Consider the following 14,402-nt stretch of genomic DNA (forward strand, 5'->3'; position numbering starts at 1 on the left):
GAAAGGAATTAGAATGATCATGACCAGGAGATAAGATCAGGGTTTTAGCAATGAAACTGGAATAATAATTTCCTAACATTAATAGGCCATCACGCCTTACTCACACAATCAAAATACTTTCAAAGAGAAGAAATTATCACAGAGGATTCAGAACGTAGAGGTTCGGGTTAGAGCCTAGCTTGCTGTAATTAGATTTTCTTTGGGTACAGTTCATTGTGAGACGATACGAGTGTTGGTTGACTAGAATATAGCTGGCAGTGCATTTAGAATGCTCAGAACTAACAATCTCATTAGTCAAGTGCATGAAATCCCGATACCAAACGCCACAAGCAGAAGGTCGAATTTTTGGAAGAATGACGAAAAAATGATTAAATTGCATTAGAATAGTTTCTGGAAATACATTTTTCAAAATATTTATCTTTTGATGATGAAAAATTTAAAAAGAATGAAAATTTGTAATTGGTTGATAAGTATATCAGCAGAACAATAGATGAGTGTAAACAGAATCGGCAAGACAATCAATGTAAAAAGTCACATTATCTTGGAATGTCTGCCATCTTAACAGATTTCTTAATACTATTCTATATCGAACATAGAAACATCGATAGGTTAGTTGAAATCAAAATAACAAGAGGTAGGGCAGGGCGCGAATTGTTTTAGTCTGGAAGGCAATTCACAACAGGTGATAATGGAATATGACTATTTGTAGAATAATTTTCTTTAAGTACCGAACTTCTAATTAGGCCAAATATATTATTGAACTAATCATTATAATTTTTATTATAGAAAGTAATCACTTTAAAAACATGAATTATCGAACAGAATTTAAAAGAATTAAACATTGAAAAAAACTATTACGGCTTTAACGAAAAAGTAATTACTTTACTTGGCCAACAGTTATTAGTGAAATTCCTCCAGAAAGTAATTCCAAAAAAAAGTGAAAGGAGATTCAACTTCTACCGCTCGTAGTAATTTAGTGATTCTTCATTTCTTATAGAATTTTAGATAACCTTCAATAACCTCTCAGTCGACAGTTATATTCAATATTCAATAATTAACTTGCGAGACTGTGTTGATTATTAAAATGGTTGGATTAAGTGGAAGTAAGAACCGCGTTTTTATGTTTAGACATTGCAGCATTTCTTCGTTCGAAAGATAAATCGTACCGAAACTCACTAATACAAAATGTCTTTGGGTATAACTTTATAGCAACTAATTGAAGAACACCATCTGCTTAAAGTAAGAAAGATGTCGCATATCAGACAAAAAAAAAATACATAATAACACTTTAGAAGAGAAAAGTAAATGCTTTATGCCAGTTAATTAAACGAATTTTCCTTCTCTTAGAAATTAGAAATGCCAAAGAAAGGTTAACTTAATGGTAGCCGTTTACTATGTTATTTTAAAAAGCCACCTAAACTAAAGCTAAAAATAAAAAAAAAATGTTCGTCCGCTTGGTGTGAGGTCATTGGTCACTTATTGCACAGCTGGCACTTGTAAATTTTTAATCCTCAGATCTCACCCGGGATTTTTCACACTTTTTTAATTATAGCTTATCATTTGATTAAATTAGAGCTAATATAAGTAACAAAAAAAGTTTTTTATATTTTTAAAGCGGAGCTTGAAACCATCTAAATGATTTTGGACCCCAAAAAAGGAGTGGGGATGGATGTAACGATCTTTAAAAAAAAAAACTGCTTTTGAATTCAGAAGGCTACTTCCGGCGAAGACTCGAAATCAATAGTACGAAGAGAAAGAAAACAAAGAAACAAACTCGTTCCCAATCGGGATATCAGGTACTCAAGATTATACGTTACGTACAAAAATTTTGGGACCTAATAATTTTCATCATTACGCATTGTTGGCCTTATTCTTGGTTACTTTTTATTTAAAAGAGAAATATTATAATATAAATTACAATAAGCCAATGGTATTTTTGGGGAAATTTATACGTTGGCGGCATGCAGGTTATTATAATCAACATTCACCTCTCCCAATTTCCGACAATCAATGGTTAGAATTCAAGATGGCTGACATTCACGACCTTGCTTGCTCAGAGGTTTAGAAAAATAACGGTTCTCAAATTCTCATGGGTAGTTTTCGCTCACGCTCAGCAAGAATTATCTTAACTAGAATAAAGTAACGCTTTCGATTTACTGACGATGGTATTACGTGTAATCAAGACACGTTTGTACTACAGTAAAGAAACTCTGTTCAATTCATTAGCCGCCAAAATATATGAATATTGTTGATGTGCTTTCTTCGCGGAATAAACTAGCTTTCTATTAGATTGCTTCATAATTCCTATCATTAACAAAGCACTATTATTATGGGTAACTAATGTGGAAAATAAAAACAATGAAGATTAAATAACATTGTATTCACCTCATATGAACAAGTTCTTCTCACAAATTACCCATCGCATTATGTTCTCCATAAACTTCAGTGAATGTTGGATGAAAGAAATAATGGATTAGATAATGCTGAAGTAAATATTATTCCGTGATGCCTAAAAAGTAAATGGAGCATAAACAACGCCGGTGTAATTGTTAACACAAAAAAAAAGATAACAGATAAGAAACTAAAACGTTTTGAGATACATTTTTTTATCTTAAGAATTGGCAATTGTATATTATAAAATACCATCGTGTTGTACTCAGAAAACCGATAACGAACCGAACCAGATTTTTTTTTTTTTCAAATCGACAAGTGATAGAGTACGAACATTTCGAGAACTAGCCATATTATGACATTTCTATTGTAGAAATGAAGCAATCATTCTAATAATTAAAATTAGTGGGACTCACTTTAGAATAAGATGACAAGGTATGTCTGCAAGCGCAGTGGCGTGTTGCGTTTTGATAAGTCTTCATGACACCCAACATTTTCGCGCAGTATATTTATTCTTTGTAACCAAAAATAGTATGTAACGCGCTAATCTTACAAATCAATTCCTTCAACACAAATTAAGCCATTAAATTTATGCAGAAATTTTGCTCTGTCTATTCTTTTTTTTAGCAGAAAAAACTTGAAAATGTATTAATCTCAATAATACTTCAACATTTCATAGTATAAATGCTAAATACCAATTCCTCTTCTCACTTCTGTCATCATCGTCCTTTAACATTGTAATTCACACTTTTTAGAACTAACTCTTCATGGATGTTGACCTTGAAAAATCTACGCCACTATTACATGGAAAGATTTCTGTAGCTCCTTGGAATCCTCTGATAATGTTCAAACACATGAAATTGCTGCGGACAACTTAAAACTATTCGGCACTTTAAATTCTGCAATCATTCCTTGCTTCGCAAAATGTTCCTAACAATCTTTCTGGTCGGCAGAAAGCGGCCAATGGCTTAATATTACATTCCCTCAAAGCGAATTCTAGTGATAGTGAGTGACAATTTAAACTGGTTGTAATCCACTAAGAAGTTTTGCAACTTATTTTATGGGTGCATTTTTATTAACCAATTAACAAAAATTTACTTAAGTTAGCCGTTATGGTGTTTGATGCACGATTTTATTATACTATTATTAACTTGATCTGATCAAAAATACTATAAATGACGAACAAACTATCATAATTAATTATAAAACTACTATACATACGAGGCGTATTACGATTATGACCTAATGGTTATCACAATTTTTAGGTTCCTTACTTGTACGTTAAATTTTAATAAAAGTTATGATGCAACTTAGTAATTATGTTCGTAGATTCTAAAAACAATAATTATCTTGTTATATATCAACCTGCTCAATAACAATATATTTATTTTGAAGAATCTTCGAGTTATGAGTGCTATCTGTTTAATATAACATTCGCTAACATCGCGTATAAACGTGTGGGGAGCATGATTATAAAAAAAATTGCCTAGTAGTTCAAAGATAAATAATGCACAGGTATGCCTAGCTAGTCAGTTATAAATTAAAGTAGTTTATCAAGACCTAATTCAACTTATCTAATCGAATTAAATAAGAAAATGTCCACAATTTTAGAAACTAGCACTGCTATAAAAACATAAGAAGAAGAAAGGCCAATTTAATAGTATAACCTCATAGCATTCATTAGTTGCTCCCAATGTTATCATTATAGACCCACAAACAAAATAAAACAAACAAATATGGCTGACAGAACGTTGACTGTTGGGTTATTATCAGTCATTTCATAAAGGAAACCTACACTTTGTTTACAATTATTGTCATAGCTGCGCGCGCAATTTCTGCCTCCTTTAAGTTATTTAAACTTGGTTTATAATATGAAAATATTGAGGTGTTTGATTGAATTGAAGTTCAAGCAAAATTTTAAAAATTTAAATACAATAAATAAAACTAAAAAAATAAAAGCATACCTAGAAAGGTGCTGCTAAATCGTCAAAAAACTTGAGAGAATAACACAAAATTGGAATCCTCCAAAGAAGCCTTAAGCTTTGTAAACTACAGGTCAATACCCGTGAATACAACCGAGAGGGCGCGCGCAACTTTCAATTGCCGCCATAACAATTGCAACGTCACACTTATAATTCCTACCTAGTACTTGTGTTTGACTTGAGCTTGATATTTTCATTCGTTAAACCTTCGTTATAATCACTCCCCAGTTTAGCATTAGAACAATTCCTATCAATTACGGATAAGGAACATTAATCATTCGAAAGATAGAGAAAAAAACAATCTCTCCCAAGCACAGAAAGCCTAACCAATATCAAAATTCCCTAAACCAATTCTGGATCAAGGACAATGACGTGACCGCATTTGTGTTCTGCCTTCGAAATCACTTCAAAGCTTGAACTTTCCGAGATCCCCATCTCAACAATTACTTTGATCGTAATTTTATCTTTGCAGGTAGGGTCATGAAAAGGTAATTAACCTTCTTTTTTTTTTTGTTCTATATAGCTCAACAGGAACTTTGTATAAGTACCATATTTTTCGGCCAGAATAAACTAAAAAATTATATCTTGATTTTTTTTATGAATTCCATGAATGGTAGAAGTATGAACAAAATAGCTCATAAGCGAAAATTTGCTGGAACTTTATAATTTGGTAGTTCTGTTTGGCACCAAATATCTCACTGAACTTTTCTTAGTTATCAGCCGAAAAAAAAAATATCCCGATAAACTGTAGAAGAAATGAAATATTTATCATGGAGGTTGCATAGTGAGCGATTCTATGATTTGTTGAGGCATACCCCTGATACCTGCTTCTAGTTTGAATTCTCTACTCCTGCTTGAAAAGAACCCCTGGGTAACTTATAAAAGAGATTCCCCCCCTCCCAAAGCACAGAACTCATCTGACACAGACAAGAAATGCCAACAAGTGTCGCTCTTCATGGAAGACATATCTGGGACATTAACAGGCACAGAAGATTTATGCATTCATTTATGTTGTTACAATTCCGTGGTGAAATTACGCGTGGAGTGACTAATAATGAACTTTTTCGTCAGCCTAGAGTAGAGTTTCACTCATCATTGCTACGACTATTTTCGCGCCGGATATACGTACCAAAATATATCAGAATATACCACCAGGCGGTACTAACACTGCTTTTAATTAACTTCACAGGACTTAATAGCTAGTAGAACATGACTGAAATTGAATGATTCAGATCTATCAATAAACTATCATATCCAAGATGTAACTAGCTTTCAGGTAATCCCAGGCTCATAATCTCATCGACATAAAAAGTACAGGAGGCAATTTATTACTGGAAACTGTAGCAAATGCCATAAGGTAGGTTACAGAGTTTTTGAGTCTTTTGTCCCACGACAAATTTCAAGTCTTTTTTGTTTCAGTATTTCACAACCATTTGCCTCTTTGAAATTTACAACAATATCGCTCTCAAAATTTTAAATAGGGTTATTAGATGCTGGAAATGATATAAGAATATTGGGTCCGTTCTTCAAGAAGGGAGGTGCAAAACAATAAGGCATCTACGCCACGATGCAAATGTCGAACGAAATCTATTTTCGATCTTTTTCCCCAAACAGCACACAAATCTGTCTAGCACTCCTCTCCTCTCTTGAAAAGTCTGTACGATCGGCAGAAGGTGATAATTTTGTCCCATTGCAGCTTTTGGAAGAAATTTCTAAATAAACAAAGGCAAAGCCTCCAAAAACTGAACAAAGAAAATAACAAGATCATTCCGCATATAGTCAATTTTGTTTTTTCTATATTTTTTACAACTTCTCGAATTATTTTTTTAAGAAGAATTAATAAGAACTTGTCGAATTTTTGAAACAGTTTTCTAAATTTACATAAAAAATATTTTACGTTCCCATTTTTACCAAAAAAAACTTTAAAAACTACCTCTAGTGGCTCATTGGCAAAACTAAGTTAACCTCTTAATAATGACTTATGAACCAGTTACTGAACTAGAGAACAAACCTTGTGTTTTCTTCTTAAATTATTCTTTTCTAGTAAAAATATGTTATTTATTTTTTTTGTTTTGCTGAAATACTTAAAATATCACAAACTGCTTCTAAATTTGAAATGTATAATAATCGAAAAACTTAACATGACCCCGAAATCTTACTAAACTGACAATAAACGTATTTCAAATACTTCTGTTTCGGTTAATTATTGCTTATTATAAATGATAGGCAACAGCCATTTTTATTTTTTTATAACAATAATGATAAATTTATACACTGACCAAAGATAGACAAACCAAAGGATAATTGTTTATGTAATTTGCATAATGTAAGGTGGGATGTAATTTACGCCATTTTCTTTAATGAGCGAAACAATAAATTGTAAAATTCATAAATCTATGAAAACTAAAAAAAAAAAAAAGCGAATAAAATTCAATAAATAAATAGAACTTACATAAATGACTGAAACTGAACAAAGTGGGGGGAATCTGATTGTCCTAAAAATCTAAGTAGCTCTTCGTTACCGAAAGAAAATAATTTTTACACAATTGAAAACAAAGTAAATAAAAAATGATCGTTATTTCGATAACTTAACCAGCTGTTCGTCTGTTTAACGAATAGTTGGATTCAACAACCTTATAGGTTAGGTTTATTATCTACATATTGTATGTTCAAAATGTCTTATTTACAGTCATACGAATAAGTTTGTACTAATAAATATGGTTCGGGTGAAATAATGCTGATATGCTGTTTTAAATTATGAACGAAGTAGAATTACAGCAATGCTTCACCTCATTTACGGATATTTGTTTGGTGATTTCAATAAATGTGTCATCTACGAAGGCATGGGTTTATAAAATTATTAATTCAGTTATAAAAAATGGTTTATACCTCACTAAGTTCCTCCAGCTACTTTCTGCTTCACTTACAAAAACAGTTTTAGTTCTACAAAAGCATACAAGGGCTCGCTTGTCACTTGTTATGCACTCAAGGTCACGTGACAAATATGGCTGTTCACTTATGTATTTCATCCTTAAGGTAAATGGTTAATAAACTCAGTGAAATATTAATATTTTTCTTCTAACATCAGTTTTTCCAAAAGAAATTCCGGTTAAATTAAGTTTTACAGTTTACTTACTTGGATTTGTGATTTCTCTCCTATGACTGACTGTTCGTTTGGATTTATATTCTGGAATCTTTGCTAAAAGCACCAATGAAAAGTAAAAAAGGCTTGTAAAATTGATTCATTCTTTCAATAGCATTGATCCTAAAATCAGACGGAGGTTATTAATGAATTGTAGGGTAAACTATAACATCAAACCATTGAAGCAAGGTCATTTTCGGTCCACACACAAAACAAACGTGCATCATTATGTATAAAACAATCATGTCATGAACCTGATCAAGCAATATAACATTTATCTCGTTGATGTGCCATTAATTTCATTAGATGGTTGCAGCCGGTTTTTTATTTAAAGCAAAATTAGAGTCGCTTAATTATTATTTAATACCTGAAAAGCGCATTCATCCTTAGGTTATCAGAGAAATGAAACACAAGAATGTTTGGCAACTCCTTTCGGTACTAAACTTTTTGAAAGATAAAAGGGTAGAGGTTCTCTTTTGTATTTAAGGCGCATCAACATCTTAGATTAATGGCACTTGGAACTTTTATTCGGTGTACAGCCGGCCTCCGGACAGTGTTCTTGCGTTACAGACAACACTGCCCATCACCGGGCAATGAACTGTAAGAAGCTCCTAGGAAAAGAAAATCTAAGGGCCAGCAGCTGGATTCGAACCCGTGCTAACCACTTATCTCTTCCCTTAAGGGGGAGGGGGTCAAAATCAGCCAGTGAAATGAGATCAGTTTTAGTTCCATAAAAATAATTTTACAATTTAAAAAAGAAGAGACGGAATCGCCGAACCATTAATTACTGTCCAGAAGTTTAGAAACGTTGCAGGATTTGACAGGGCATTATCGACAATTCAATTTGGTCCGCCCAAATTGAGGTAATAGAATCGTGGTTAGAGCAAGGATTATTTTTGTGATTTCTTAAAATGGAATATACCAATAACGGAATCACATACGACTAAACTAAACGTACATTCCGCTCTGATCGAGCTTCATTAATCTTTTGGCAATTAAAGTTACAAGCAGCTTATCCTAAGTTTTCTCAAGATGCACTGCCGAGTCGGTGAAAAACTGAAAAAGCTGTGCAACTGAAATTTTTTACGAAAGTGGAGGAGAGTCCAATTCATCTTCTGCCAGACTTGCAAGTTGTTCAAAAAGGATTCAGATTCCTGAGAAGATATCAAATGTTGGAGGAGAATATACCTAGAACTCTTACTGATTCTGAACTTTTCAGAGAGCCTTATTTGGAGGAATACCGTAGAGGGTTAAATTGCCTAACAGTAAGGAACACGCCTAAATTGTAACATAACCTTAAATTGGTAAAAAGGGAACCTGAAACTTGAGAAGTAATAAAGAATTCTAATTTTTAAGCAATAAAATATGGTTTTCACTTATCCTAATAATAAAAGCTAAAATATGGTTAAGAAAAATAATAATATATACATTCATAAGAATTCTGGATGACTTTAGCTAATGTGAGTGCGAACAGTTCCAAGGTACACTTTTTAGAAAAAGCATACATTCAATAGAATTCGTAAATATTCAGAAATTGCCCCCACCAAATTGTTATGGGAAAATCGTAATTAATACCTACAATCAAGAACTCGTCTAAATGTGGGATGGTAGAATTCTTGAATATAAAGAGAGAATAAGAGTTCATAATGCAAAATAATGGAATTGTTTACAGAAACCAGGTAGTGGTTATTGTGAAAATACGTAACAAGCGTCTAATGTCATCATGCTAGAACTGCATGAAATTATTTGTAGAGGTATTTAATTTCACATAAGTGACTTACATGAATTTACTGGACCTTATTTCTACTGACGTTTTGGATGATGCTTAAAATAGTCGTTTGGCAAAAGCGACTCACCATTTTTCAAATCTTCAAGTTATCTTGGCCATCGAGTTGCGACCAATACTCGTGGCTTGAACAATGTCCTCGTTAAGTGTTAGTATTTGATCTTTCTAAAAAAAAAAAAAAATCCTATCAGATGAAATATAAGTAAAGAATGATCTTCATACGAACCATAAATGATTTTTGTATCAAGTTTTGACATAAATTCGTGGTTAGTTTTCTCTTTTTGCTTTATAAAAATATGGATAAATGAAATTATTAATTGGTAAATTTTAACTGGACAGTAGATCGTAGGCATTTTCACTAGCCAATTGTAGATTGAATAAACACATGCAACGCCTTGGACTTGGGAGAGGGCAGTCTCGAGTAGATTCTGCCAGGAAGAAGATAAAACATCACTGCACGCATTGTGTTCGTGTGACAGGCTAGTTTGGCTTCAGGGAAGACAAATTCAGCCTTAACAGTTTGTCCAGAAATCTCTCACCTGATTCCCTAAATCCAGTTAAACAGACAAGACTGGAGGTATAACAACTAGAGGAATAACTGTTGCCATATAAATTCTCTGGGTAGGTGTCAGGCGAACCTTCGCAGAATCCAATCTAACCATTAAAATAGTGGAGCCGAAAAGATGTATGACAGACCGATCAAAATCACGTTTATCTCGTGTATTTATTACTTGTTCCATAGTTATGTACGCCAACAATCTTATGTGTAACCCACCACTTTTAAATTGCTAGATTAACCTTATTTCATTGAGGCTCGGCTGTCTCAAAATTAGAGTTCGACCAGAAGTCTTCTTGATAGGCTGCTCTATTACACCTAGGTCAATGCTAGTATAAGTAATGGACAAAATGTGAACTATTATAAGCTTTCAAGAAATTTGAACACGGACGAAATAGTTCAACAGAATGGTGAAGGAAGAGAGCTTTTTTTTTTCGAGATAGAAGATGTCAAACGTACGAAATGATTACTACGCTCCGCTAGTTTAGGCCGAGAATGCATCACCGCACCTCTTTGAAATCGGTGTGCCTACCAGTATCGGGTATTTAAAATTTTAGCCATAAATACAAACTTCTAAATGATAAATTATGTCTCACTGTTGAAGTCTATCGACTTTTCCTCAAACCATAAATAATGGTGTAACCCCAACGGAAAGTAGTAATACTACATATATGTCTATATACTATAGGGAATTGTGTACCAAAAAATACACATAATTAAATTGTAATTAGTCTTACATAGCATTGGATTCTAGCAGATCCAAAGAATATAGCAGCAGATTGTTAAAAACACCACAGCTCGATTGGAAGTGTCTACCGTCAGACGCAAAATTTTATTTTTCATTAACTAGAAACAACACAATGGAGTGTTAAGATTTCTCGCAAATTGGTGCGGGAAAAAATAACCTTTCAAGAAATGTCCGCTTATAGGTTTGTTGCTCTTTCAGACATTATACTTCTAAAGGATTACCATTAGACTGATTCTGAAAGCCTGAATAGTAGAATTTGAAGTGGGATAAATTAGTTATGCTTTATCAATAAGAACAAGGAATGCCAAGTCTGATTAGCATCAATGGATGCTTACTGAATGAGTTGGACGGATTTTTCATATTTTGATACCGTGCTTCTATCACAAGAGAACAGACTGTGAGAATGAGCGCTTCACATCACTTTGCCTTCAGTTTTGCAGCTACAAATAATTCAGCCGGTGAAGAAGTAATCTCTCGTCGATTTGCAAGCGACCAGCAATGTAGCTTATGCATTGATTTAACACTTAAAAGTCCAAAGTTCTGGAATATTGCAGTGCATCACTTGAAATATTTACGGTATTGAACGAAGACTAAAAACTAACCAAGTTAAGGAATACATTTTTTTTTCGATACTCATTCCATTTGTTCTTACGGTTCTATTGCATCGATGAGAATATAGAGAAGATTGCAGATGTTCTTAAGAAAAAAGCGTGGTATGGAAATCCGAAGAGCGGATTATGATGTGCTCAAAAGTTGTTAGGCTGGATTACATCAATACAAGCTTACCAATATTTCTTCAATGGCAATCTTCTTGATCAGACAGTATTTTATGCATTATACACAAAAAAGATTTTAGTGATAATACAACGCGTAGAGCTAAGAGATGTAATGTGATTAGCTACAACATTGTTACCTACCTATAGAGAGGTTACTAGCGCACTTCACTGCATTATCCTAGTATTCAATTTTATCAGTTTAAAGATATTCTTCATCCTTAAAGTAAAGATGAAAGCAAGTCCTATTTTCTAACTAATTTATGTAAAACACATTCCAAAAAATGAAATAATTCAAATTAAGTATCGTTTATTGGTGATAAATGCCCGATTGAGAAATCAACCATTCGAAGTGAAAATTCCTTGGCAAATCTTCTTAAAACATATATTCGATGACATGCAAACAGTCTTCCACCTTTTGTCCATCCTGTTTTTTTTTTTTTTTTTTCTTTCCAGAAGCAAAAGGATAAAAGTACAACAAATCGCCAATAAATTCCTTAGCTGTCCTCGCCAAGTACGTAATCTATTTTTAAGATGCTATTAATTGCAGATGGAATGTAGTTTTACTCAAAAATTCTGTCCAGCACTTTAAAGTTTTGTTCCTGATGATGTGAATGTTCAAAAACAAATGTTCAGATTGTTGAACTTCCGCAACTAAATAAATTTAATTAAATATAAATAATAAACATTGATCCAGAATGGACACAAGAGGGACAAACAATAAACAAAAACTCTCTGCTATTGTTCGAGTATTTGTTCTTACAAACTTACAGCAGTTATGTTCCTCAACATGAGTAAATACTGTTAGTCATAAATAATTATTCCAATCCAAATCAATAGAGTTTCTTTTAATAATTCATTTTAAGTGCATGCGTTAAAATAAATTATTAAAGATTTTTACTTTAAAAGAAAAAACAAACAAAAGATTTTTATACTGTTACAATAAATAATATGTTTTAAGATCTTACTTGAACCATTTCGTAATTTTTTATTTTTACAAGTTGCATTTACATTTTCCGTCTATTTATAATATTTTATGTGCTTACAAAACTTACTATCTTTAAATGACAGATTGATTTGCAGACGGCCCGGCCCACTTAGTAACAAATGTAAGTATATCTCCAAGGTTGGTGTTGTTTGGAACCATTCTGTGGGCCATAGTAATACTCGACCAATCAGATGGATTGGCTGCAGCACCAGGCCTTCTGAATGAAACCGGCCGTTGGGTTAAAATCGGATAACCAGTCACCAAGCAAGGGATAGCAGGAGGTCCTGAAAGACCTGTAAGTGATGCTGGATACACACCTCGAGTATCTGTACCAAGAGCCTAAGAACAAAATCTAATCAATTAATTGACGATACTTTAAACAATATACAAAAATGTTACTGTCAAGCCGAATTAACTAAAAATAAGAATTAAAATCTAAGATTTGTATTCTCCGGTGAAGTCTCAAAATAGAGAACAACCCGATTACTTCATTCTCTAACAAGTAGAGCACAGGGAAGTAAAGGAAATTTTGCTTCCAAATTATTAATTATCGAATGATTTTGTTGAAAGAAGTATGAAATTACATCTTCGAATCTAATATCCAAAACAATATTGAATATATGTATCAAATACTCTAAAAAAGATATATATATCTCAAGTATACAAACCGTTTCAATGTTTCTGTCCATAGATACTGTCAAAACCCAATCTCTCACAGCTTCCATATCTCCATCAGAAATATGTCTCTTTTCAGGAAGTGGTACCTGCTGAGGAAAATCAGTTGATACAAGTTCTGAATAATCGACAGTACCTTCACCTTCTTCCATAACTTCAACTACATCCAACCAATGATTTAAGAAAACGAACGCATCACTTGACATTCCTGACTCCTGGAAAAAGGAAAAAGTATATTTCTTGAATTTCTTTTAATGTGATATCAAAAAATTGATTAACAGCAAAGAGTTAAAAATACTGAGTTTCCGAAGTAAACAAATTAAATAAATAATCACCCATCTTTTTTCAGACGCTTAATGTATATCTAACAAATAGATGCATGCATGGAAAAGAAAACATTCTTAATAAAACTTTTTCGAACAAACTTTATCCTTCGTAATACGCATTTTTTATTTTATTTTGGACCAAGTTTCTGATTTTCTTCCTTTATCAGAAGTTGTTGATCAGTCAGCTGATTGGCTGATCTGAAATCAGGCAGATAGATCTGAACCCGGAATGCCGCCTGGTTATCCAATGCACTAACCACTGAAGCTAAACCGTCGCACTAAAATTACACTTCAGAATATTTGGAATGTAAATTATATTATTTTAAAACTGTCACTTATATATATATTAAAAGAAATTAATAAATTAAAAAATTAAATTCAAGAACTATTTGTTGTTAAGTGAAAGAAAAAAAATATGAAAAGGAAGCAACAAGTTGTAAAAATAAATTATATTGCACAAGTGGGGCTATCTACACTTGGCAAAAAAAAATTAATTTAATTAACGCAATATTAATTTTTAATTCTATATTATTATTTTATTAATGTATTAAAATTTTAAGTGTTGAAAAATAAAACAAAAAAAAATTATCCGTTAATAAATTAATTGTTCAACTAGTACGTCACTTATAAACTGAATATAAATGGTTGCTTATCGCTTATTCAGCACGGTTATTGGTGGTGTAAAAAAAAAAAGATCTTCATAATATGATTCATCTATACAATCTGTTTCCTGCTTAGAAAATGACATTTTATTTAAAGCAATCTAAAAATTCGAAATTAGATAGATACGCACGCTATTACTGGTGACCATCGGTTTTTTTATCCAGTTCAGTTAAATGAAACTTTTTTATTTTTATTTTACGCATGTTATTCCCAGGTCACTTTTAAACTAAGGTTCGGACTAAAGTTCAGTGAAGCAAGTGAACAAAAAATAATGGATGAATTAGCCAGACTCTTAGAAGACTGTGAAGTTAAGGAGACAATTTTACAAAATTGTCCAACAGATGAAAAAGGTAGGCCACTGAGAAGTTAATC

The 14,402-nt window shown here is 32.6% G+C and overlaps 2 protein-coding genes and 1 long non-coding RNA gene across 10 annotated transcripts in view; 1 reads left to right on the forward strand and 2 right to left on the reverse strand.

Moving 5' to 3' along the window:
- Positions 1-7,638, reverse strand: part of wde (Fibronectin-III type domain-containing protein windei) — a 30,898-nt gene extending 23,260 nt beyond the window's left edge. Inside the window, exon 1 of one of the 5 annotated variants that reach the window (XM_074112425.1) lies at positions 7,510-7,638. The gene's annotated coding sequence lies outside the window, so the exon portion shown is untranslated. Of the gene's footprint in view, positions 1-2,385; positions 2,508-4,355; positions 4,482-6,825; positions 6,965-7,262; positions 7,385-7,509 lie in introns of those variants that run through there. The other 4 variants (XM_074112421.1, XM_074112423.1, XM_074112426.1 and 1 more) reach the window with 4 other exon arrangements.
- LOC141446068 (uncharacterized) overlaps positions 1-14,402 on the forward strand; it is a 29,488-nt gene that overhangs the window by 4,428 nt on the left and 10,658 nt on the right. For both annotated transcript variants that reach the window (XR_012453465.1, XR_012453466.1), the window contains exon 3: positions 1-14,380. This is a non-coding gene — a long non-coding RNA (uncharacterized lncRNA). The remainder of the gene's footprint in view (positions 14,381-14,402) is intronic.
- Positions 12,343-14,402, reverse strand: part of Oseg2 (intraflagellar transport protein Oseg2) — a 17,533-nt gene continuing 15,473 nt past the window's right edge. For 2 of the 3 annotated variants that reach the window (XM_074112417.1, XM_074112418.1), the window contains exons 35-36: positions 13,035-13,256; positions 12,343-12,705 (exon numbers count right to left, since the gene is read on the reverse strand). In XM_074112417.1, the coding sequence (XP_073968518.1) occupies positions 12,439-12,705; positions 13,035-13,256 (489 nt within the window). In that variant the 3' untranslated portion in view covers positions 12,343-12,438. Of the gene's footprint in view, positions 12,706-13,034; positions 13,257-14,402 lie in introns of those variants that run through there. The other variant, XM_074112419.1, reaches the window with a different exon arrangement.

Source organism: Rhodnius prolixus, unplaced genomic scaffold, assembly GCF_049639745.1.
Source record: "Rhodnius prolixus isolate KJV_2025 unplaced genomic scaffold, Rpr scaffold_1, whole genome shotgun sequence".
Taxonomy (NCBI): Eukaryota; Metazoa; Arthropoda; class Insecta; order Hemiptera; family Reduviidae; genus Rhodnius; species Rhodnius prolixus.